Here is a 25,619-nt window from a genome sequence, read left to right on the forward strand (position 1 = left end):
AGTCATGAGCCCTAGGGGTGTAACATCTGATGGTGTCTGGCTAAATGTATATATTATGCTCACCAAATTGCCCAGTAAGCATTTCTCTGAATGCTCATACCCATGTATTAATGGTGTTCTCACTTTTGGTTAGAGAAACTTCTCTTTTCAGATGGCAGTGACTTTGGGATGACTCCTAAGGCACTGTAGTGGTGAGAAGTGATAGAGGAGTGCTCAACGCTGAAACATCTCTATCCAAGGCTCAGGGTTCATTGCGGAAGAGGTGGTGGAAAGACTGTAAGAGCCAAAAGAAGGGCAGGACTCCTTACAATACACTCTTACAGATACAAAATAGTCTGGATACACATGACCTCACAGTGTCTGAGACTACCTGCACAAGACCATTATAATAGGAAGAAAAGATGATAACATAAAAAAAAAATACTGAGAGGGGAAGGGGATATGATGGAGATTGGAGTTGTGAAAAGGAAAGTGTGTGTGTGGGGGGAATTACCATGGTTTATTGTGTATAATTATGGAAGTTGTCAATAAAATAAAAAGAAAGTCAAACATCACAAATGCTTAGATTCGTATGTGATTTGTAGTACAGGCCAGGAAGCTAGAAAGGGACAATGAGGGATGGGAGAGGGGAAGGGTTAAGGAGAAGATATAGTAGCTATGTAGGTAGAGGGGCAGAATACTAGTGGTGACATGTTCTAATTGGAACCAGGAAGGGGATGGAGGAGAGGAGTTGGTGGGAGAAAGATTAATCAAAATTAAAGATGTGGGCTGGAGAGATGGCTTAGCAGTTAAGCGCTTGCCTGTGAAGTCTAAGGACCCCAGTTTGAGGCTCGATTCCTCAGGACCCGTGTTAGCCAGATGCACAAGGGGACACACACGTCTGGAGATTGCAGTGTCTGGAGGCCCTGGTATGCCCATTCTTTCTCTGTCTGCCTCTTTCTCTCTCTGCCTGTTGCTCTCAAATAAATAAATAAAAATACCAAAAACAATTAAAGATGTGCTGGGCATTATGATACACACCTTTAATCCCAGCACTCAGGAAGCATAGGTAGGAGGCCCACCATAAATTTGAGGCCAGCCTGAGATTACAAAATGAGTTCCAGGTCAGCCTGGGCTAGAGCAATGCCCACCTTGAAAAAAGTTAAAAAAAATTAAAAGATGTTATGAATAAGCTATCTAGAAACCTACTTTTTTATTAGCTAGTAATATATGTGTTAGAAGACCTAGCACTAGGGAGGCAGAGTAGGAGGATCGCCATGAGTTTGAGGCCAACCTGAGACTACATAGTAAATTCCAGGTCAGCCTGGGGTAGAGTGAGACCCTACCTTGAAAAAAAAAAAAAGTTTGGGCGAAAGGACCCTGTGGAAGTAGATAATTTTGTGCCCAGAAATCATAGATTATTAGAAAAATTTCAGTGCCGGGGGAGGGGGGATACCTCCCAGTAAGTCCTTCCAGTGAGGAGGCCTGGTGCCCCCTAAGCAGCAGAACGGGACAGACGTGCATGTAGTGTAGCACTCACCAGCAAGCAGCACTGGCAGCCAGGTGGGAGGAAGGAAGCTATTGCTCAGAGCTTCCTTATATAAAGCCTACCACCAAGAGGGTTTCCCACTCTGGGAGAAGGGTTCACTCTGTAGAAAAGACTTTGTCCTTTAGTCACTTCTTCCTGGAAGCAACCTCAGAGACCCAATCAAGAGGTATGTCATGAATTCCTGATCAGATCAAGTTGACAAACGAACTATCACAGTTCCTACAAAGCTTTATGGCTGGCCAGCCAGGCCAAATGTACCAACTGGTTCAATGGTGGCATGTTTGTTATGGGGGGGAGGGGGACCAGTTGCTCTCTGGTTGGACTTGAGCTCTCCACTGGAGGGAGTTCATGCCTGGTGCTGAAAACCTAGTCAAAAGCCTATGGCGGGGGAGGTCATAAACTCTAGGGTAAACTACTGTTGTCTGGCTAAATGCATATATTATACCCACCAAACTTCCCTTTAAATACCTATATTTATGCTCATATATTAATGCTAGTCTCACTTTTACTTAAGAGTAGCTTCTCTCTTTCTCTCTCTCTTTTTTTCTGGTTTCTCAAGGTAGGATATCTCTCTAGCCAAGGCTAATATGGAATTCACTATGTAATCTCAGGGTGGCCTTGAACTCACAGCAATCCTCCTACTTCTGTCTCCCCAGTGCTGGGATTATAGGCATGCATCACCATGCCCAGCTTGAAGCTTCTCTTTTCAGATGGTGGTAACCACTGAGGTGATTCAAAACTCACCAAAATACTGAGAATTGACAGTGGAGTGTTCAGCATTAAATAAAACATCTATATCACACCCTTCAAGGCTCAAGGATCATTTGCTAAAAGAAAGGTAGGATTGCTTACAGTACTATCTTCCAGACACAACAGCCTTGGTATTCATGGCCTACACAACACCTGCATAATAGAAGGGAAAAGATGATGGCATCAAAATTAAGGAGTGATGAGTTGGACAGAAGGGACTCAGTGGAGGGGGTTTGGGAGGGGGAAAAGAGGGTGGTAGAGGGGATTATAATCATGGTATATTGTTTGTTTATGGAAGTTGTCAATAAAATGTTTAAAAATAGCTACAGGGGCTGGGGAGATGGCTCAGGGTAAGACCCCCTTGCTGAGTATGAATGAGGGTCTGAGTGTGATCCCTGTTTCCACACAAAAAGCTGCGTATGGCTGGGTGTGGTGGCACACTCCTTTAGCCCCAGCACTTAGGAGGCAGAGGTAGGATGATGATCGTGAGTTCCAGGCCAGTTTAGGACTACAGAGTGAGTTCCAAGTCATCATGGGCTAGAGTGAGACCATACTTCAAAAAAAGGAAAGAAAAGCTGGATGTTCATATATGCCTGTATCCCAAGTCTGTGGTGGAGCAGACAGGAGAATCACTGGGGCTTGCTGGTCAACTAGTCTGACCAAAAACAGCAGCTATGAATTCAGAGACTCTGAGTTAAGGAAACAATGCAGAAGGAAGGAGGACACTTGATGCTTGCTGGCACATATAACTGTCCTCATGGGGCACACACACGTGGACACTAGATGTATGCACATGCATACCAAAAAAGGTTCTGTGAGAAACATTTTGTAGCCACCTATTACAATAACTTTGCCCAATATCCTTTTTGTTTCTTAGTATTGTCTTGCTTCCTTTCTCTTTCCTTTTTTTAAAAAAAAATTTTTGGTTTTTCTCACTGTAGCCCAGGCTGACCTAGAATTCACTATGTAGTCTCAGGGTGGCCTCGAACTCACAGTGATCTTCCTGCCTCTGCCTCCTGAGTGCTGAGATTAAAGACGTGTGCCACCACACTGCCTTTTGCTTCCTTTTCTAATATTTTATTTATTCATTTGAGAGACAGAGAGAATGGGTGCATCAGGGCCTCTAGCCAATGCAAATGAACTAACTACAGACGCATGTGCCACCTTGTGCACCTGGCTTTACGTGGGTACTGGGGAATTGAACCTGGGTCCTTAGGCTTTGCAGGCAAGCACCTTAACCACTTAAGCCATCTCTTCAGCCCAAGAAATATTTTATTTATTTATTTATTTATTTTTATTTTTATTATTTATTTATTTATTTGTTTATTTTTTTAAATTAAAAAATTTATTTATTTATTTGAGAGCGACAGACACAGAGAGAAAGACAGATAGAGGGAAAGAGACAGAATGGGTGCGCCAGGGCTTCCAGCCTCTGCAAACAAACTCCAGATACGTGTGCCCCCTTGTGCATCTGGCTAACGTGGGACCTGGGGAACCGAGCCTCGAACTGGGGTCCTTAGGCTTCACAGGCAAGCGCTTAACCGCTAAGCCATCTCTCCAGCCCCCAAGAAATATTTTAAAGAAGGAAATAGGGTATCAAAACAAGCACAGAGCTTTTCTGAACAAGGGACTGGACATAACTCAGCTGTTAGTGTCTACAAGTGTTCAATGTACTAATAATTAAGGACTTGAGGCCCCTCCTCTGAGTCCAAGATCTGTTGTTCGAAAAAAAGATATTTAGCCCTAAAATAACTGCTGAAGAAAGCATGTAACAGATACTGAAGACAGTAATGGGTGCTCTTTCAGAATGGATTTTTAGCTTTTCTAAGGTAGGGTCTCAGTCTAGCCCAGACTGGCTTTGAACTCATAGCAATCCTCTGCCTCCTGAGTGCTGGGATTAAAGGTGTGCACCACCATACCTAGCCAAAATAGACACCCCCCTCCCCCGAATCTTTAAAAAGAGCATTGATTAAGACTGGGGAAGTGGTAAAGCTGTTGCCATGCAAGTATGAGGGTCAGAGCTTGGATCTCTAGTACTCCTGTAAATGTCAGGCGTGGTGGCATCCTTACAATCCCAGCGGTTTGGAGGCAGAGACAGGAGGGAGATCCAGGGGCTAGCTAGACCGGTCGATTCAGTGAGCTCTGGGTTAAACAAGAAGGTGGGAGAGCAATTGAGGATGACCACCTGTTGTTGACCTCTGGCCTCCACATACATGGACCCTCATATACCCTCCCCCACATTCTCAAGCACAAAAAATGGCAACCCAAAGATGAGCTCTTTTGTCACTGAAGATGCTGAGGCAGTGTTTGGAGGTAAACTATCTCTGGTTTTTTTTTTTCCCCCTGAGGTAGGGTCTCACTCTAGTCCAGGCTGACCTAGAATTCACTATGTAGTCTCAGGGTGTCCTCAAACTCATGGTGATCCTACCTTTGCCTCTCAAGTGCTGGGATTAAAGGCATGCACCACCACACCCAACTTAAACTACCTCTTTGGAATGAATGAGTTTTGATGGTTCTTATTGCCATGTTAGTCATTTTTCTTTAGTGGGAAGCCATAGGCTTTGAGCTAGACATTTCTTACTTGATAATAGCATTCAACAGACTTAACCATTTCCTGTTTGTGACACTATATAGAAGATGCTTCCCATGTGTTGTCATATTAAATCTCCTAAGTCTTAGAAGATTAGTTCAGTTGCTGTTTTTACAGATAAGGACCAGAGAGGTCAAGTGATTCTCTTGAGGTTACCCCCAATAGGCTGCAGAGGCCAGCTCTGTCTGGACCCAGGATGACCCCTTAGGTGTACACTCTGCCAATGACCACATGTTCCTGCTTGTCTCCATTCACTTCACAAGATGTGAGGTTCCAATGATGCTAAAGTATAAGTCTTAGATGGACAAAATGTGTCAAGATTCTTTCCAAGTTTCAGATGATTCTGGGATCCACCCTACCTCACAGCTCACCTCTGGGTTCACACAGTTAAACAGTTTCATCTTTATTGGGGAAAAATATGTTAAAAGACAGACCCATAAAGTGCCTACAATACTGAGACAGTAGTGAGTGGCATAGAAAGAAGGCTGCCCAGGACTTGAGGTTCTTGTTTTACCTATCAAAATATCCAATGTCTATAAAATGCTTTTAGCACCTTTGTGGCAGGAACAAGCTACCAACCTGTTGATTTTCATTGATGGTCTTACTTTGTAGCAGACCAGGAAGTCAAGCTCTTGTGCCTTCCAGTGCAAGACGAAGATTTCATTAGGCTCAAGACATAGTTTTCCAACCTCAGTCTGAAAGCCTAATGGTAAGGTTTTTAAAGCAGGTAAGGACTTGACAGCAAATCACTCCACCCTCAAATACTGGGAACATTCTGTGGATACTAGAGCTCCATGCTTTGTCACTGTGAGTTTAAGATGTGTTAGCGGATCAGGTTTCTTTGCCCTCTGGTCCTTACGTATCAGATTTTTAAATGCTCAAATCCTGAAAACTCCAGTACATGCTCCCTGCACAGCTGTAGCTCTGAAATGATGAGGAATGACTGTGAAATCTGCATGTTCTCTGTGGCATTTGTGCGCTTGTGCGCATGGAGGGATGATACTGACTTTGTAGCCTATCAGCTTTGCCCAGAATTTGCCTGTAATGCCCAACGGGAAGGCAGCCACACAAGTGACTGGTGACTGAGTCTTTTCTCTCTTCATGGACCACCGATGCTTCCTCACTGTCTTCTTAAGGACTGGAAGTGGGATGCTGAGATGGGATGCAGTGACTTATTCAATTCACATGTGCTTTCGTTTCTTCTTCAGAAGGGAAGGCAAAGGCATTTAGCAAAACCTTTACAACCGTGCATACATCTGTCTCCATCCACCCCCATATCTACTCTTTGGAAAGTCAGAAAGATGCCTTCTATTTCCACCTTCCTTTCTACTCCTTCCCACCCTAAAACCTCCCCAAATCATGCAGAAAACAAAGCTGGTCTTTTGGGTGTCCCTCATCCCACAGAGTGGGAGCTGCTTCCAGTCTTTTCCTGGTGTTTCTTTGTGAAAAAAGCATTTCTGCCTTAGTTGGGCAAGATAATACTCTTTTTGGTATGGAATTCTCATTCTCTTCCTAGGTCTTCTTCATTTCCCATTCCTGAAGTACAAAGAGACAAGAAAAATCAGCTAATTAAGGGTTCCAATGTGGCTTCAAGATAAAAACACTTCCTTGTATCTGATTATATTAATATCTTCCCTGGCTGAGTCAGAGAGCCTGGGATTCTAGTTCTACCCAATCTCTGTACTGTTCTCTTGTCTCCTCATCCATTCTCAACTCAGTAGCCAAGATAGCCTTTTATTGTTTTTTTACAGGGTCTCACTATGTAGCCCAGGCTGGCATTGAACTTGTGGTGATCCTCCTACCACAGCTTCCTAAGGGCCTCTAGCCACTGCAAACGAACTCAAGATACATGTGCCACCATGCCTGACCAGGATGTCTTTTTAAAAATACAACTTGGGCTGGAGCCATGGCTTAGCACTTAAGGCACTTGCCTGTGAAGCCTAAGGGCCAGGTTTGATTCCCCACATTAGCCAGATGCACAAGGAGGCACACACGTCTGGAGTTTGTTTGCAATGTCTAGAGGCCCTGGTGTGTCCATTCTCTCTCTGTATCTGCCTCTTTCTCTCTCTCAAATAAAAAATATTAAAAAAAAAAGAAAAATGCAACTTACAGGCTGGGGAGATGGCATAGTGTTTAAAGGCACTTGCTTGTAAAACCTACTCACCTATGTTCTTTTTGCTAGTACCACATAAAGCCAGTGTATAATGTGTGCCTGTGAGTGGAGTTTGTTTGGAGTGGCAAGAGGCTGTGGCATGCCAATACACACACATTCTCTTTCTTGCAAATAAATTAATTAAATTAAAAAATAATTTTTGGGCTGGAGAGATAGCTTAGCGTTTAAGGTGCTTTCCTGCAAAGCCTAAGGACCCAGGTTTGATTCTCCAGAACCCACATATAAGGCAGATGCACATGGTGGCACATGTATCTTGAGTTTGTTTTCAGTGGCTAGAGGTCCTGGCATGGCCATTCTCTCTCTCTCTATCAAATAAGTAAATTTTTATTTACTTGTGAGAGAGTAAATCAGAGAAATATAGAAAGAGTATGTTAGTGTGAATAGTGTATGTGTGAGGGCCACCTGCTGTTTCAAAGAACTCTAGATTCATGTACTAATTTGTGAAGCTGGCTTTACAGGGGTACGAGGGAATTGAACCTGGACCAAGAGCCCCAAAATATTTTAAGAATGCAACTGACAGGCTGGAGAGATGGCTCATGGGTTAAGGCCTGCAAAGCCTAACAACCTGGGTTTGATTCCCCAGCTCCCATGTAAAGATGCACAACGTGGCACAAGCATCTGGAGTTTGTTTGCAGTGGCTGGAGGCCCTGGCACACATTCTTTCTTTCTCTGAAAAAAATGCAACTGACATTAAAAAGAAAAAATATCTGCCCAATGACTTTCTACTATGCTAAACAAAATCTAGTTTCTCCAGTGGCCTGAAGTCTTCAGATGAGGAATTGGCTAACTGTGGCCTGTTGACCCAAGCAGGCTTATCTGCCTTCAGCTAAAAATGTTTTTAGAGCCGGGCATGGTGGTACATGCCAGCACTCACGAGCAGAGGTATGAGAATCACCTTGAGTTTGAGCCTACCCTGAGACTACATAATGAATTCCAGGTCAGTCTGGGCTAGAATGAGATCCCACCTTGAGAAAACAAAACAAAAGATAATAAATAAATGAAAATAACAAATAAAAAAGAATTTGGAAAAAATACTAAAAGAATACAATTGTAGAGGAGTGAAAGTGACAAGGAATACTTGAAATTTCAGAGTCTGTAAGTGAAGTTTTATTGGGACAGTCATATTCTTCATATTTACTCTTGTCTGTAGCTGCTTTTGGGCCACACAGGTAAGTGGTTGTGAAGGTGACCACACGGCCCACAAAGTCTAAATGATGTGCTGTCTGACCCTTCACAGAATGTCTGGCTCCTGGCTTAGCTGATCTGGCCCTAGCTAGTTCCTTCTTGGTCTCACCACCTAGTGCTCACCCTTCCTTTTGGCTAGAATCACTTGGCTCAGCTTCATGCTCCTCAGATAGTGAGCTTTGTTCCCACCTGTGAGTTGGCCTTTACTCTTCTCTCTTTCTGGGTCACCCTTCCCTCTGACACCATATGGCTTACTTCCTCACACTACTCTCAGGTTTCTGTGTGTGTGTCACTCCAATGAAAGGGCCTTTGCTATCAGGGACTACAGTAGCTGCCCTCATCACTGGTTATCTTCTCGCCCTGTTCCCTGCTTTCTTTCTTCAAAGCACATACTCTCTCCTGGAATCATAGTCTGTATTTTTGTGTGTATTTAAAGTCTTATCTCTCCTAGTCCGTGAAGGCAATAACTTGTTTGGTTTCTTGTCATGTAATTTTTCATCTTACAAAAGAGAAAACTCATGTTTCTTAACTTATGCCTTTCCATATCAAGCTATGCAGCTTCATGCCTCCCCAACTTCAGTGACATTTTTTGCTGCTGCCAGACAGGTCTCAGTGTCAACTTTACCAAAGGCTTAATTGGGCATCTCAGATGAGATAGGTGTCTTTCTTTATTTTCTCTTCACTTCCCCTTCCCCTTCTCTTTTTTATTTCTTTCTTAATTAACTAATTAAAACCTCATTTGTTTTGTTTTGCCCCAAATCCCTTTTATTTGTTTATTTAATTACCCACTTATTTGCCAGCAGGAGACAGACAGACTGGGCATGCCAGGGCCTCCAGCCACAAAGGGGGAAAAAAAACACAAAAATAAACTCCAGATATATGAGTCACTTTGTGCATCTGGCTTTACCTAGATATTGGGGAATCAAGCTCAGGTCATTAGGCTCTGAAGGCAAGTGCCTTAATTGCTGAGCCATCTCTTTAGCATGCGCCACCATGCCTGCCTCATTTTTTTGAGACAGGTCTTATTATTTATGGTCTTGAAATAACGGTCATCCTGCTTCAGTCTCCTGAGTACTGGCATGTCAGGCATGTGCCACATACCCAGGTTGGAACTTTTTCAGCTCCACTCTTTGTTGTTGTTGTTTGAGGCAGGTCTCACTCTAGCCCACACTGACCTGGAACTCTGTAGTCCCAGGCTGGACTTGAACACATAGTGATCTTTCTATCTCAGCCTCCCAAATGCTGGGGTTACAGGCGTGTACCACCATGCCTGGCCATACTTTCATTTTAAAAATATTTTATTTACTAATTTGCAAGGAGAGAGAGAGAGAGAATGAATGAATATGAGAATGAACAGGCATACCAAGCAGGGCCTCCTGCCACTGCAAATGACCTCCATATTCATGTGCCACTTTGTGGCTACTGGGGAATTGAACCCAGACTATCAGGCTTTGCAAGCAAGGGCTTTTAACCACTGAGCCATCTTTCCAGCCCAGCTCCACACTTTATTGTCTAAATTCTGAAATCCAGAAAGCTCTAAAACCAGTATATTTCTCAGGTGTTTTAGTGCAAACTCACTGGTGTCAAAACCTGATCTAAGCTGTTGACAGTCTTAACTTTGTGGTATGACTATTCTCATGACCTACTTAGTGCTAGAAATGAGTTTGCTTATCAGCTACCAGCTGAAACTTGGAATGTGTCATCATACATACTATATGCCTTTCTAAAGTTTAAACAAGTCTTGAATATAGCTGTTCCTAAGAGTTCATGGAGCAGCTTCAGAGTGAGCTGTGGGCTTAGAATGGGAGACAGGGTTTGTTTACACATCTGCTCTGCAGGTGGTGCCTTGCTTAACCTTGACAAGTCCCAGCATTCTCTGATCATGTCTGCTCACTTATGGAATGAGACCTTTCCTGTATCAAAACATCTTTAGGCTCAGAAGATGACTGAGCTTGTTAGAACTGTATGTAACAAAGAGTGAGTAGGTTCTGAATGAGCCTTGAGAATTCTTGCTTACTTTATGGATGTACTGGCAAGCCCCTGCCACTCTTACTAGGTGATTTTCCAGCTTTTGGTGAGGTTCCACATAAAAGAATTCAGATCTGTAACTTTTTTTTTTTTAATATTGGGCCTTGAACTCATTATGCTGCCAAGGATGACCTTGAATATCTGATCTTTCTGCTTCCATCCCCTGAAAACTGAGATTACAAGTATGTAACACCACACCTGGTTTTATGTGGTGCTGGAGATAGAATCCAGGGCTTCATGTATGCTAAACAAGCACTCTACCAACTGAGTTACATCCTTAGCCCAATTGCAGCTTGTGACTTTTCATTAGTTGAACTCTTGACATACCTTGGCTTTCTGTAGCACCCTTCCTTGGTTGGAGGCTACAATGGATGGGCTCCTTTTCCTCAGCTCAGAAACACAGTTGACAGGGAGAGATTGTTCTGGGACACTGTTCTGGGGTTTATTTGCAGTTTCCTGTTAATGGCCAAAAATATTCAGTTGGTGAGTTATAGTGTTGGTTATTTGTATCAGAAGGCAGTAGGCAAACCTGCCAGCAATGACCAGGGTGAGAAGAAGAGGATACTGAGGGATTTGAGGGATATCTGAAATTAGAGAGCCCTCACTGTGCATCAGGCAGACACTGTATAGATTTCTCTCACATGGCTTTTCAACAAGCCTATGAAGCAAGTCAAACTATGACTAGCCATTCCATTTTGTAGATGAGGAAACTGGGAAGGTAAGTTACTGTGCAGGTCGCATGGCTGGTAAGTATGATAGACCTGCACTGGTTTGTTTTTGAGAGGAGGCTGGGGACTGCACACAGAATCTTGTACATGCTGAGGAGGTGTACTTATCCTCCCTCTGGTACTCCCTCTCATTTTGACACTATCTTAACCTCATACATCTGGATAACTGGTTCCTACTCTGCTCCTTCAGTGTGCCATCTTCACAGGAAGGCCTGAGAGGGATTTGGAGAAGACTTCTTGTTTTAAATCTCCAAAGGGTGTTGAAAGGATTCAAAGTGGAGGGAAAAGCACATTGGAATAGGAATATCAGTGCATGCTGCTGGGAGGAAGCAGCTGTGATGAAGGAACCAGTTCTGGCTGCTCCCCTGGCTCTCTGGGAATCAAGTCCTTCATCTGTAAAATGAGGAAATGTGGAGTGTAAGACACCCCTGGCTTCAGAGTTACTGAGTGTGATCTTCCCAGGCAGGGTGACCTGGAACAATATGATAATAGCTCCCAGTAAGTTCATAGTTGTTATACAAGTTATTTCATCTCTTTGTGAGTCTCAATTTTGTTGTCTGAAAGCAAGCAAGACTTTTACTCATTCAGCAAACATTACATTCGTATTATGCAGATTTTGTCTGGCTTTACATGGGTAGTGGGGAATTGAACCTGGGCTGTCAGGTTTTACATGCAAGTGCCTTTAACAGCTGAGCCATTTCTCCAGACCTCCCACTGTTTTTTGAGGGGGTGGTGCTGAAAATCTAACGAGGGCTTCATACATGCCAGGTACGTGTTTTACCACTAACCCGAGTCCTCAATTCTTATTAAAAAATATAAACTTGGGGCTAGAGAGATGGCTTAGCAGTTAAGACTCTTGCTTGTGAAGCCTAAAGATTCCAGGTTTGATTCCCCAGTACCTACGTAAGCCAGATGTACATGGTGGTGCATGCATCTAGAGTTCATTTGCAGTGGCTAGAGGCCCTGACATGCCCATTCTCTCTCTCAAATTAATAAACAAAAACATTTTAAGTTAGAAAAAATACAAACTAGGGGCTGGAGAGATGGCTCAGTGGTTAAAGGTGCTTGCTTACAAAACATGACAGGCCAGGTTCAATTCCCCAGTCCCTACATAAAGCCACATGTACAAAGTGGTACATGCATCTGGAGCTTGTTTCCAGTGGCAGGAGGCCCTGGTGTGCCATTCCTCCATCCACTCTCTCCTTGCAAAAACAAAACAAAACAAAACAAAACAAACAAACAAACATGCTGGAGACATGGCTCAGCAGTTAAGGTGCTTGCCTTCAAAGCCTAAAGATTAGAGTTTGAGTCCACTTAATGCCAGATGTACAAAGTGACACATGTCTCTAAAGTTTGTTTGCAGGGGCTAGAGGTCCTGGTGTACCCATTTTCTGTCTGTCTCTCTGTTTTGCTTGCTTTTTTTTTTTTTTTTTTTGAGGTAGGATTTCATTCTAGCTCAGGCTGACCTGGAAGTCACTATATAGTCTCAGGATGGCCTTGAACTCATGGCAATCTTCCTACCTCTGCTTCCCCAGTACTGGGATTTAAAGGCATGCGCCACTATACCTGGCTTCCCTTCTCTGTCTTTCTGCTCCCCTCTCAAATGCTCTCTCTGTCTCAAATGAATAAATAAATAAAGTATTAAGAAAACTAGTTGGGGGAGGAGACAGACATTGTACAACTAAGGATGCTTATACACAAGCTAGTTGTGGCTCAGTGCTGTGAGGAATAGATGGAACCACTGACAATCTAGAGAATGGTTCCTAACAAGGGTCCATCTGGACATCTGTCATTTTCTGGAGACATTTTTTTGGTCGTCATAATGGATAATGAGAACAGGGGAGAGAGACAGCGTGTGAGGGGCTACGGAGGGGCTGTCCTGTGGAGAAGGCAGCAGACTCACCCCACACTTCTTGCTGTTCACAGACACCCCCAGGGCCAGGCCCCCTGCCAGGGACTGCTGCAAGCGCTCCTTCACAGCCACGAGCTTCAACTCCAGGTCAATCCTGCGCTCCTCCTTCTCCCGACACTGAGTTTCTAGGGTGGCTACAGCTTCTTCCAGGGCCTTCAGCTTTGCTCCTGTGTCCAGAGACAAGGATGAGAAGCAGTGTGCTTGGCTGAAGCTCCGGGAGTCTATCACAGCCTCAGGTGATTGTTTATCTCTCTCTAGTTCCACAGTCCTAGTTTAGAAATGGACTTTGGTCTGGACTTCCCAGCTCCAAGCTGAGTGATGTGGTCTTTGCCTGCCTAGCATCCACATTCTGGACATTCACTGACTTTCCACTGTGAAGCCTTCTTTCTCCTCTCATTCCTTGTAGTGTGAGTGGGGCTCATCCCATTTATAACTCAGGGATCTGACATGTAACAGACCTGGCTCATGATCACCTCTCATCCAGTCACAGTGATTGGTTCAGGGATGAGGATTTGTACAAGCAGAGTGAGTCCCATGACTTGGATGGTAGTAACTAGGAAGAGAAGCCCTCTTTGTTAGTGTGGCTAAAAGGACTGGGTGAAGGCTGGCACCAGTCACTGTGTCACAACAAAGCACAGAGAATCAAATCAAATTAGAGAAAGGCACAAGTACTAGTTAAGGAAATGAGCTTTCTGGTGACATCATTTAAGTCCCTATACCTCACTGTATGCGATCTCTCAAGTTTTTGGTTGCATTTTTCTTTTTATTTCTATGCTAGTATGGGGTTTCCTGGGAATTTTGCAGTTTAGTACAACCAATCTACAGTAGTACCTTCCTTGTGCCAAATGCTGTGTTGAGTCTCTTAGGTTTAAAACTTAGCTACATTTAGAAAAAGTACTGAATTGGAAGGGTTCCAATAATGTTTAAATTCATTGATTCTTTCAGTAAATATTTACTGAATTCTTTTTTTTTTAAATTTTTTATTTATTTGAGAGCGACAAACACAGAAAGACAGACAGGTAAAGGGAGAGAGAGAGAATGGGTGCGCCAGGGCTTCCAGCCTTTGCAAACAAACTCCAGACGCGTGTGCCCCCTTGTGCATCTGGCTAACGTGGGACCTGGGGAACCGAGCCTCGAACTGCGGTCCTTAGGCTTCACAGGCAAGCGCTTAACCACTAAGCCATCTCTCCAGCCCTATTTACTGAATTCTTAATATGTACCAGGCACAGTCGTAGACCCTTAGATTATATCAGTGAACAAAACAGGCAAGAATCTTTTTTTTTTTTTTTTTTTTTTTTTTAAGACAGGGTTTCACTGTAGTCCAGGCTGTTTTGAGCTGCTATGCAGTCTAGGCTGGTTTTGAACTCATAGTGATCCACCTGTCTAAGCCTCCTGAGTGCTGGGATTATAGGTTTGAGCCACAATGCCTGGAAATCTTTGCTTTTATGATGCTTGTATTTATGTAAGTGACAAACAACAAAAAAATATCAACAGTCTAAAGTAATATGGGGAAAATGTTGAACAGGATGGCCAGTCTGCTCCAAATCCTGGTTCTGCCTCTCAGAGAGCTCTTTAATTTTCTTTCTTTCTTTGTGGTCTACAGGGAAGGGGGTGCTAAGCCCAGGGCCTTGTGCACCTAGGCAAGCGCTCCACCGCTGGGCTACATCCTTAGCCCACAAATTCTTATATTGAAACCAAACTGCTATCGTATGTCTCCCTCTGTGGTTCTGGTTCTTGTTTACAGAGCCAAATGTATCTCACCAGGCATGGTGGCATACACATTTAATCCCAGCACTCAGGAGGCAGAGGTAGGAGGATCGCCATGAGTTTGAGGTCACCCTGAGGCTACATAGTGAATTCCAGGTCAGCCTGAGCTAGAGGGAGACCCTACCTTAAAAAAACAAAAACAACAACAACAAAACAACAACAAACAAAAAGTCTTCATCTCAGATCTCAGGCCCATGTAGATCTATGGATGTGTTCCAGGGAGGGTCCACTAAGCTTCTGAATTTGTTTTCAGTATTTTGAGGGTCCAAAGGTTTCATGGTATGTAGGTCCATATGTCTTGGACATGACTTCTGTTCCTCTTAACTTGTGAAGATGTGTAGTGAATTACAGTGAGAGATTCAAAGGCAACAGGGAAATGGTGTGTGGTGGACCCCTGATCAGGTGGAGCCTGCTGAGGTCCCTGGATTTCATAAGAGGATCCTGGGAAATGTCACTACCCACCATTCTCAGCATCTGGACCAGTATCTGTCAAACATCTGTGAACAAATGAATGAATGTGGGACTCAAAAAATAGTCTCTTCCTTGATGCCAAGGCACACTTCCATATTCTAAAAATTGGGTTGCCTGTCATGACATTGACTATAAACAATATGGTGAATCTTTCTCACCTCCCTTTTTTTTTTTTTTTTTTTTTTTTGTTTTTTGTTTTTTGTTTTTCGAGGCCAAGTTTCACTCTAGCTCAGGCTGACCTGGAATTCACTATGTAGTCTCAGGGTGGCCTCGAACTCATGGCAATCCTCCCACCTCTGCCTCCCAAGTGCTGGGATTAAAGGCCTGTGCCACCATGCCTGGCTTCACTTCCTTTAATTAGAATGAATTATGCTGATAAAGAGGAAGAGTAGTGGGGCTGGACAGATGGCTTAGCGGTTAAGATGCTTGCTTGCATAGTCTGACAGCCTGGGTTTGACTCTCCAGTACCCATGTAAAGCCAAATGCGCAAAGTAGCCCATGCATCTGGAGTTTGATTACAGTGGCACCCATTCTGTCTCTTGCCTTATCTCCTCCTTGCAGATAAGTTAAAAAAAAAAAAAAAGAGTACGATTAGAGAGGGAGAGAGGCTCCCTTTCCTTGAGTGGGAAATCAGGTGATCTGTGTGAGATCCTTTCTTACTGTGTCCAGGGGGGTACCCAGACTGAGCCATCCACAGGTGTTCAGGGCTACCCCTAAGAAGGCACCTGGGCTGCTCCGGATGGCTTCTTTCAGCTCCCTCTTCTCCTGCCGCAAGGCCATTAGTTCTGTCCGAATTGTCTCCTTCTCTTTCTCCAGCTTCTCTTTTTCTACCAGGTACCTTCGGGCATCCTCCTCAGCTCGGTTCTTGCCATACTTGTATTGATTGGCACCTACAGAGATTCAGGGAAGGAAAAGACCCCTCAGTTTTAACCTCTGGTGAGGTGCACAAGTCATGATGTTAGCTTGTCTCTCTTGTCTCAACCTCTCCATGTATTCCTTTGCATATATTTAAGTGGTGTCCCCTAGGGATACAGGAAGGCACAAAGAGGAAGCCCAGGGCCAGGAGCCAGGGCTCTGAAATGAGGCCAGCCAGGATCTGGAATTATTTCTTCTTCTTCTTTTTTTTTCCCCCCGACGTAGGGTTTCACTCTAGCCCAGGCTGACCTGGAATTCACTATGCAGTCTCAGACTGGCCTTGAACTCATGGAGATCCTCCAACTTCTGCCTCCTGAGTGCTGGGATTAAAGATGTGTATCTCCATGCCCAGCCATTTGTTAAAAAAGTTTTTTTTTTTTTTAAATTTATTTGAGAGAGAGAATGAATGAATGGGTGTTCCAGGGCCTGTAGCCACTGCAAATGAACTCCAAACGCATGTGCCACCTTGTGTATCTTCTTATGTGAGTACTGGGGAATCAAATGTGGGTCTTTTGGCTTTGCTAGCAAGCACCTTAGCCAGCAAGCCATCTCTACAACCCTATTTCTTTATTTGAAAGCAATGGACAGGGAGAAAGAGGCAGATATATAGAGAGAATGGGCGCGCTAGGGCCTCCAGCCACTGCAAATGAACTCCAGACGCGTGTGCCCCCTTGTGCATCTGGCTAACGTGGTTCCTGGGGAATTGAGCCTCAAACCAGGGTCCTTAGGCTTCACAGGCAAGCACTTAACTGCTAATCCATCTCTTCAGCTCCCTATTTATTTTTCAACATTTACATCTTTTTAAATGTTTTTGTTTTTGACTCTCTTCAGTCCAGGCTGACCTGGAACTCATTATGTAGTCTCAGGGTGGCCTTGAACCTCCTCCTACCTCTGCCTCACAAGTGCTAGGTATTAAAGGTGTGCACCACCATGCCCAGCTTATTTTTTAAATATATTTAAAAAATTTATTTATTTGCAAGCAGGAAGGGGGGGGAGGAAGACAAAAAGAAAATGGGCATGCCAGGGCCTCTAGCTGTTGCAAATGAACTCCAGATGCATGCACAGCTTTGTGCATCTGGCTTTATATGAGTACTAGGGAACTGAACCTAGGTAGACAGGCTTTGTAGGTAAGTGCCTTAACCACTGAACCATCTCTCCAGCCCTTGTTTATTTTTGGTTTTTCAAGGTAGGGTCTCACCCTAGCCCATGCTGACCTGGAATTCAGTCTCAGGCTGGCCTTGAATTCACAGCAATCCTTTTATCTCTGCCTTCCTCCTGAATGCTGGGATAAAAGGCAGCGTGCACCACCATGCCTGCCTATTTATTTATGTAGTATTGGCTGGCCTGAAACTCTTTTGGGATTTTTTTTTTTTTTTTTGGTGGTACTGGGCCTTGTGATGTTGCATAAGCACTCTGCCTCTGAGCCAGTTCCCAGCCCTTGGCCTGGAACTCTATGCAGATCATGCTGGCCTCGAACTTGCAATGATTCTCCCACTTCTGCCTCCTGAGTGCTGGGGTTACAAGCATGTACACCACACCCAGGTCTGTTTTTCATTTTAAAATGGAAAAATGGTTTTTTCCCAGAAGGATTTAGATTTCTAGTGCTGATGAGAGTAGCTGATAAGAATGTTATGTATCTTGTCATTCAAAGAGGGAACACGGACACTGAGGGGAGGAGTTTTCTAAACTCCTGGTCAATACACTAATCACCTAAGGAATTGAAGGCAGATCTCCGGAGTAATGATCTACACTATACTAGGGGGCAGGAAAGTTATTTTTTTAGTAAGTCTTTAAAGAGCACAGACTGGTGTGATGACACACACCTTTAATCCAAGCACTTGAGAAGCCGAGGTAGGATTCCTGTGAGTTTGAGGCCAGCTTGGGCTACAGAGTTCCAGATCAGCCAGTTAGAATGAGACCCTGCCTCAAAAAGCCAGCCCCTTCCCCCAATAAAGCAAGGACTAGAACTTGACTTTGTCTAGGTGCAGATGAAGAAATGTAAAGTAAATAAGAAAAACTTTTTAAAAATCTTTTTCATTTTTTTGAGGTAGGGTCTTGCTCTATCTAGCTCATGCTGACCTGGGATTCACTATGTCTCAGGGTGGACTCAAACTCATGCCAATCCTCCTACCTCTGCCTCCCAAGTGCTGGGATGAAAGGCGTGTGCCACCACACCCAGCTCAAGAAAAGTGTTTATTTTAATTAACTTACTTATTTGAGAGAGAGAAGGGAGGGAGGGAGGGAGACAGGAAGGGAGGGAGAGAGCAGGAGAGAGAGAGAGAGCGAGAGAGTGAGAGAGAGAGAATATGGGCATACCAGGGCCTCCAGCCACTGTAAATGAACTCCAGACTCATGAGCCACCTTGAGCATCTGGCTTATGTGGGTCCTTTGATTTTCAAGCAAGCCCTTAACTCTAAAGTCATCTCTCCAGCACAAGAAAAGCTCTGATGTATGCTGTCCTACGGGAAGGGGCTGCATGGTGGTTGTCAGTGAGCAGAAGCCAGCATTCGAGACCAGGGAACTCTCAGAAGCTGCCTGGCATACTTATTCCTCAGTGCAGCAAGGCAACCAGGCAACTCACCCAGCCCCTGGATGCTAAGCAGAACAGACATGAGTTGAGGCTCTCTTGGCAGTGCCCACCAGGAAATGTGCAGTTCTTCACTAACTGCCCCAGATCAGAAACCACACACTGTGTTGTTAGCTTCTGAAAAGATAAGACTTTGGAGGTGAGTGCACGCTCTCTCTCTCTCTCATCTCTCTTCATTTATATGTATATATACATATAAGTATATAAAAACATTCATTTACTATGTCTATAACAATACTTCAGTGTTGAAAATTTTACAAATTAGTTGCTAATATTTAGAGTTCACATGAAGTCTAATTTCTGTGTACCTGTTTTATTATTTTTTTGAGATAGGCTCTCATGTAGGCCAGGTTGGCCTCAAACTTGGAACTTGCTGTGTAGCAGAGGAAGACTGTGAACTCCTAATCCTCCTACCTCCACCTATTCTGGGACTGCAGGTGTGTACTACCATGACCAGTTTATAGGAAGCCTAGTTCCTGGACTTTTTTTTTTTTTTTTTGGTGGGGAGCAGGGTATCACTCTAGCCCAGTATAACCTGGAGTTTACCTTGCAGCCCAGGCTGGCCTTGTACTCATGGCAACCCTCCTACCTCAGTTACCTGAGTGCTGGGGTTACAGACAGGAGCCACCACTCTTGGTAGGGGCTACCTCTAGAATAGGGCAGAAGTGGTCAGTCTCTTATAGCTGCCTCTGTGCCCATCTTCCCCCAAAGCCACAGGCTGTCTGCCTTTTATCGATGAGCATGTGTTGTTACTTTGTTTCTGTTGCAGGGCTGCAGAGTTGGGGAAGGAACCCCAGTCTTTGTATTTTTAGACAATTTCATACACGTATACAATATATTTTGATTATCCTCACCCTATTACCCTTTCCTACTGCTGTGAAACCTCTTCTTCCAAAGTAGTCCCCCTCTTTCATTTATTCATTTATCTGTGAGCCACTGAGTTTACAGACAAGATCCTTCACTGCTGGGCCCTCTCTCCAACCCCCAGTGAACTTAATTACAGTTGCTTGAGCATGGGTTGGGTGGCGTGGCTCTTTCCTGGAGCACAGGCAATTTGCTAGTGGCTACACCACTGAAGACCATGTCTCCTCCTCCCTTGGCAACCATCACGGGGCATGGAAGAACACAAGGTCTTGTTAGTACCTGGAAAGCACTCTTGTGTTGACCTATACCCTCAGCCTCTGTTAGTTTTCATAGGATACAACATTTTTTAAAATTAAAGATTAGTCAATTAATTATTGTGGGTATAGTATTTTTCTTATACTTCATCTTTCGGGCTAATCTGTGTGCCAGATCCTTGGTGGAGTCTGGCATGGCACTCCCTGGTGCACCACACCCTGCTTTCCCACTGTCCCTGAGCAGGGAAGGCAGGCCCAGGGAACTCACTGGAAGCATGGCGCTTGACTTTGACCTGAGGGTCAACTCGGTGGGACTTCTCACTGCAGGAGGATGCATGGCGCTTCACCTGTGCCCCCGTGGGGTACTGAGGCTCTTCATCCTGAGTAGGGGACAGGAGAAGACGGTTAGGTGCAGGTGGTCTCCCACTCATCCAGGCAGGAGTGCTCTGGTCTTGCCTGTGAGCACCAGACTTGTGCAGCACTGTACAGTTGAGAAACCACCTTCACAAGCAGTGTGTCACTTGAATCTCATACTGTTGGGTGGATGGGTGGACAGAGGACACCCCTAAGCTACAGCATCTGCTGAGTGGATATTCTGAAGGCTCAGAAAACTGGGGGCGAGCGTATTCATCACATTTGAAAGTAGTCTTCTAATTTTCTGAATTGCTAATACATAGTCTTCTCTCAAATGAGGAGGATGAGAGGAAGAGGGAAACTCATGGGTGAGAGGAGCCACTGGCAGAAATGATACAACTAGCTGTATCTTGGTGTTTATAGATTATTACGCATACTGAAAGCTCACAAGGCCTAGTGCAATATAATAGTGTCATAACCACCACACCGATGAAAGCATATTGCTTATTCCTGTACACAAAACTTTCCAATGTCCAGGCACCATGCTAATTTTCTTTCTTAAAAGGTCTACATTTTTTGACATGAGTGTGTGCGTGTGTAGTGTAGGCACATGTGCATAGATGGGTGTGCCTGTGTATACATGTGCAGGGGCCAGAGAAGAATGCCGGGTGTCTTCTTTTTGCTTATCTTCCTATTTCCTTGAGTTGGAGTCTCTAACTTGGTCCAAAGCTGCTGTTTATTTTCCAGTCAGCAAGCTCCAGTGATCCTGCAGCCAACTGCCCCCCTCCCTGCCCCCTTCAAGGAACTCATCCAGATATGTGTGGCTATGCCCAGATGTTTATGTGGGAATCAAACTCAGGTGGTCTCAGGTCCTCTCGCTTGCATAGCAGTCTTTATTTATTTATTTTAAATATATGTTTTTAATATTTATTTATTTATTGGAGAGAGAGAGGGAGAGGGAGAGAGAGAGAGAGAGAATGGGCACACCAGGGCCTCCAGCCACTGCAAATGAACTCCAGATGTGTGCGTCCCCTTGTGTATCTAGCTAATGTGGGTCCTAGGGAATCGAACCTGGGTCATTTGGCTTTCCAGGCAAATGCCTTAACCACTAAGCCATCTCTCCAGCCCTGCAATCTTACCTGCTGAGCCATCTCCCAGCCCTAATTTTTTTTCTTTTTTCTTTTGTTTTCAAGGTAGGGTCTTGCTCTAGCCCAGGCTGACCTGGAATTCACTAGGTAGTGTCAGGTTGGCCTTGAAATCACAGTGATTCCCCTACCTCTGCCTCCCAAGTACTAGGATTAAAGATGTATGCCACCATACCTGGCTCCAATTTTCTTTTTTATATAAAGCATTTCAGTTAGCTCTCTCAGTACTACTAGAAGGAACCCCTATACCCATGTGGAGCTGGGAGGCAAGGGCCCAAGGAGGAAACCTGAGGTCCACCCTGAGGTAGCTGCAGACTCCACATAGGAAGGCCTAAGGTGCCTGGCTACTCACTACCCTGCAACTGATGAAAACCTTTAAGCTACATCCACTGGCTCACCTCAAGCTAAAGGAAGACCATGGGCACAGATGGGGTGAGCTGGGGAAGTTTCTAGAGGAGGAGGTCATGGAGGGGAGAGATCAGGGAGTCAGGGTTGTCCATGCAGGGCCCTGGCCTGCGGACTTACTGGTGTCCTCAGCAGCTTGACCCATCCTCTCCTCTACATGGGAGGCTCCCCCCATGCCGCTAACCCAATTGCAATGCACTTCTAGCTCTTCTCCAGGAGGAGAGGACTCAGGGCACGCTGCTGAGAACAGGCAGGTTCAGTGAAAACCACTTCTCTGAAGCAAACAACAAAATGAGCAGGGTTGTGGGGAAAGAGGACCTGGAAGGAGGAGTGATTTTGCCATGTTCCCAGGTATCCCTCATAGGCCATACCTGCACCTTCTCGTAAGGGACGTCATCATAGACACGGGGCTCAGGCCACTGATCCTGGCAGGATCTTGCGTACCTAGAACACGGAAGGTGCAGTGATGATGGCAATCCGTTGCAGCTACCTGCTTTTCCACACACTGTCATTTGATTTTGGCAGTGGCTCTTAACGTAGGACAGAAGGTTGGGTAAGAGCTGCACAGGCAGGGACCTAAGAGAGTCTCACGACAGCTTGATGGCTTGGGCATTCACACCACTCTTTATGTCAGAAAACAGGATCTAAGACGGCACAGCTGGGGTGAGAGTTGGAACTCAAACCCAGATCTGCTATTTCTCCTATTTATTTTTTCTTTCTCATTTTTTCAAGATAGGGTCTCATTCTAGCCCATGCTGACCTAGAACTCATGCGGTATCCACAGACTGATCTTAAACTCATGGTGATCCTCCTACCTCAACCTCCCAAGTGCTGAGAGTAAAAGTGTGTGCCACCACATCTGGTATCCCTCCTTCCCCTCCCTTTTTTTTGTAGTAGGGTCTCACTCTAGCCCAGGCTGACCTGGAATTCACTATGTATTCTCAGGCTGGCCTCAAACTCATGGTGATCCTCCTACCTCTGCTTCCAGAGTGTGGGGATTAAAGGTGTGCACATGTGCACAAGCAGTGTGTCACTTGAATCTCATACTGTTGGGTGGATGGGTGGACAGAGGACACCCCTAAGCTACAGTATCTGCTGAGTGGATATTCTGAAGGCTCAGAAAACTGGCGGCGAGCGTATTCATCACATTTGAAAGTAGTCTTCTACCATGCCTGGCCTTATTTTTCAGTTTTTGGAGACAGGGGTCTCTATGTAGCACAGGCTGGTAAACTCTAGACGACCCTCCTTCCTTTCCACATCCTAAGTGCGCACCTGGATGCATATAGGCAGAGCCCAGGCCACTGTTCCCTCTGGGGCTTCCCCACTTTTGCTGTATCTATCCACAACTTGCTTTAACCCTGGGCAACCTCTTTCAGCCTGATTCTTTCCCCATGGTGGGATGAAGACCATCCTCACTTTCCAAGGAAGCACAAGTTCTTCCTGAGCTCTCCTTCCCTTTCCTCCTGTGTCCAAGGCTGCATGCAGAGCCTCAGGGGTGGAGCTGAGGCTAGAATGCCCTGGGCAGGAATGGGTCAGGGGAGCAGGTGCACCCTTACAGGAAAGAGTTGCGCCCAGCACTGACAATACTGGTTAAGGTCTCCACGTCCACGTAGTCATAATGCAGAGCCTCTGGGGTGACTTTGGAGCCCATCTCCACCAGCAACAGTCCAAGCCAGCGACCCATGTCTTCTGAACTGCTTGCCTAGAGGAGAAAAGGCACAGTGGAATTCACTTTCATATTGTGAGAACTTCAGGTTACCCACTTACTTCAACAAAACCCAACAATGTGTTACAAGTACATACTATGTACCCAATACATAGGCCAATACATAGGGATAAAATAAAGTTCCATGCTGGGGATTGAACCCAGGGTGGGTATGTATGTATGCGTGCTCTCACACACACACACACATATATATACATTTATATTTTGAGGTATGGTCTTGATCTAATTCAGGTTGACCTGAAATTCATATGTAGTCTCAGGCTGGCCCTGATGGCCTTGAACTCACAATGATCCTCCTACCTTTGCCTCCAGAATGCTGGGATTAAAAGTGTGTACCACCATGATTGACCTCATATATATATTTCTTTTCATTAGAAGAAGTTACTGCTTATGTAACTATTTTTTCATTATAAATATAACTGCCAAGTAATCATAGTACTTTATATAGGAACATTTCCAAAAAGGTGCTGATCATCTCAACATAAGCTTAATTTTGATTTAAATAACAATTACTATAAAACCAACTTAGCTGGTCAGTGATAGACTTGAATGAAAAATATACAGCACTTAAAAAAAAAGCACTAGAAAGCTCTGTGTAGTAGTTCAGGCATGGAAATGAATCACATGTAAAATTCTTCAAAATAAAAATGAGTTGCAGAGACAGATTTGTTTTATTATTATTTTTGCATGTGTGTGTATGCTCACATGCATGTGGAAGCTAGAGGACAACCTTGCACATCATCCACAGGATGCTGCCCATTATTGTTGAGATCATCTCTCAATGTCCTGAAGTTCACCAATCAGGCTAGGCTGGTGCCAGCAAGTTCCAGGGCCTTCTGTCTGCCTCTCCAGCACTAGGATTACAGGCATAAGCCACCATACTTAGACATCTCCATGGGTACTGGGAATCAAAATGGTCCTCATGCTTGCTAGGCAACCATTTTCTCAACTGAGCTATCTCTCCAGGCCCCAGAGATGTTTCTTGAAATTGAAGAACTCCAAGAGGCAGGGGTTACTGGGCAGAGTAAGTCTAAAAAGCCGCTCACACTTTGTGGAGCCCTGGACAAAGCACATGGCTGCCCTCGTCTCAGTTTCCTTGCCTGTCATGTGGCTACACATTTGAGTTTTCCTCCAGTGTCACCATTTTGAACGGTAAAAGTTGAAGGACTGATGTGGAAGAGCCACCAGAATGCTCTGCACTATCTGAGAGAGGACCAAGTGCCAATGGGCAGGAGGGACATGAACAAGTGTCATTCACCCACTGCTTAGCACGTTACTGAGCTCATAGTATGTGCAGGATGTCATGCAGGGCTCTGGAAAAATCACAATATGCATAGCAGGCATAGATGCTGTCTTCATGGACCTTAAAGCTTTTGATTCTTCTTATTTTTTTTTTTTTTCTCAAGGAAGAGTCTCACTCTAGCTCAGGCTGACCTAGAATTCACTATGTAGTCTCAGGGTAGTCTCGAACTAATGGCAATCCTCCTACCTCTGCCTCCCAAATGCTGGGATTAAGGGTGTGCACCACCACGCCTGGCTTTCCTTTAGTTTTTGGAGGTAGGGTTTCACTTTAGTCCAGGCTACCCTTGAATTTTTTTGCCCTAATTTTGTTTTAATTTATTTGGGAGAGGGAGAGGAAATGGCACACCAGGGCCTCCAGTCACTGCAAACAAATCCCAGATACATGTGCTACCTACCATGTGCATCTGGCTTACATGGGATCTGGCTTACATTGAACCTGGGTCCTTAGGCTTCATAGGCTAGTGCCTTAACCACTAAGCCATCTTTCCAGCCTAAGGCTGCCCTTGAACTTACAATTAGCCTAGGCTGGTCTCAAACTCATGACAATCCTTCTACCTCAGCCTCCTGAGTGCTGGGATTAAAGGCACATGTCACCATTTCTTTTTTTTTTTTAATTTTTTAAAAAATTTATTTATTTATTTGAGAGAGACAGACACAGAGAGAAAGACAGATAGATGGAGAGAGAGAGAATGGGCGCGCCAGGGCTTCCAGCCTCTGCAAACGAACTCCAGATGCGTGCGCCCCCTTGTGCATCTGGCTAACGTGGGACCTGGGGAACCGAGCCTCGAACCACGGTCCTTAGGCTTCACAGGCAAGCGCTTAACCGCTAAGCCATCTCTCCAGCCCACATGTCACCATTTCTTGCTCCAAGTTAGTTTCTTAATTTTTATTTTTAAGGTAGGCTCTCCCTCTAGCCCAGGCTGACCTGCAATTCG

General features: G+C 44.7%; 1 protein-coding gene across 1 annotated transcript in view; it reads right to left on the minus strand.

The window, feature by feature from the left end:
* Positions 1-5,246: 5,246 nt before the first annotated feature.
* Afap1l1 (actin filament associated protein 1 like 1) overlaps positions 5,247-25,619 on the minus strand; it is an 87,872-nt gene continuing 67,499 nt past the window's right edge. Inside the window, exons 13-19 of the mRNA XM_045132936.1 lie at positions 23,213-23,358; positions 22,028-22,100; positions 20,021-20,132; positions 15,858-16,022; positions 12,886-13,061; positions 10,582-10,710; positions 5,247-6,404 (exon numbers count right to left, since the gene is read on the minus strand). Of these exons, the coding sequence (XP_044988871.1) occupies positions 6,381-6,404; positions 10,582-10,710; positions 12,886-13,061; positions 15,858-16,022; positions 20,021-20,132; positions 22,028-22,100; positions 23,213-23,358 (825 nt within the window). The 3' untranslated portion in view covers positions 5,247-6,380. The remainder of the gene's footprint in view (positions 6,405-10,581; positions 10,711-12,885; positions 13,062-15,857; positions 16,023-20,020; positions 20,133-22,027; positions 22,101-23,212; positions 23,359-25,619) is intronic.

Source organism: Jaculus jaculus, chromosome 13 (genome assembly GCF_020740685.1).
Source record: "Jaculus jaculus isolate mJacJac1 chromosome 13, mJacJac1.mat.Y.cur, whole genome shotgun sequence".
Classification (NCBI taxonomy): domain Eukaryota; kingdom Metazoa; phylum Chordata; class Mammalia; order Rodentia; family Dipodidae; genus Jaculus; species Jaculus jaculus.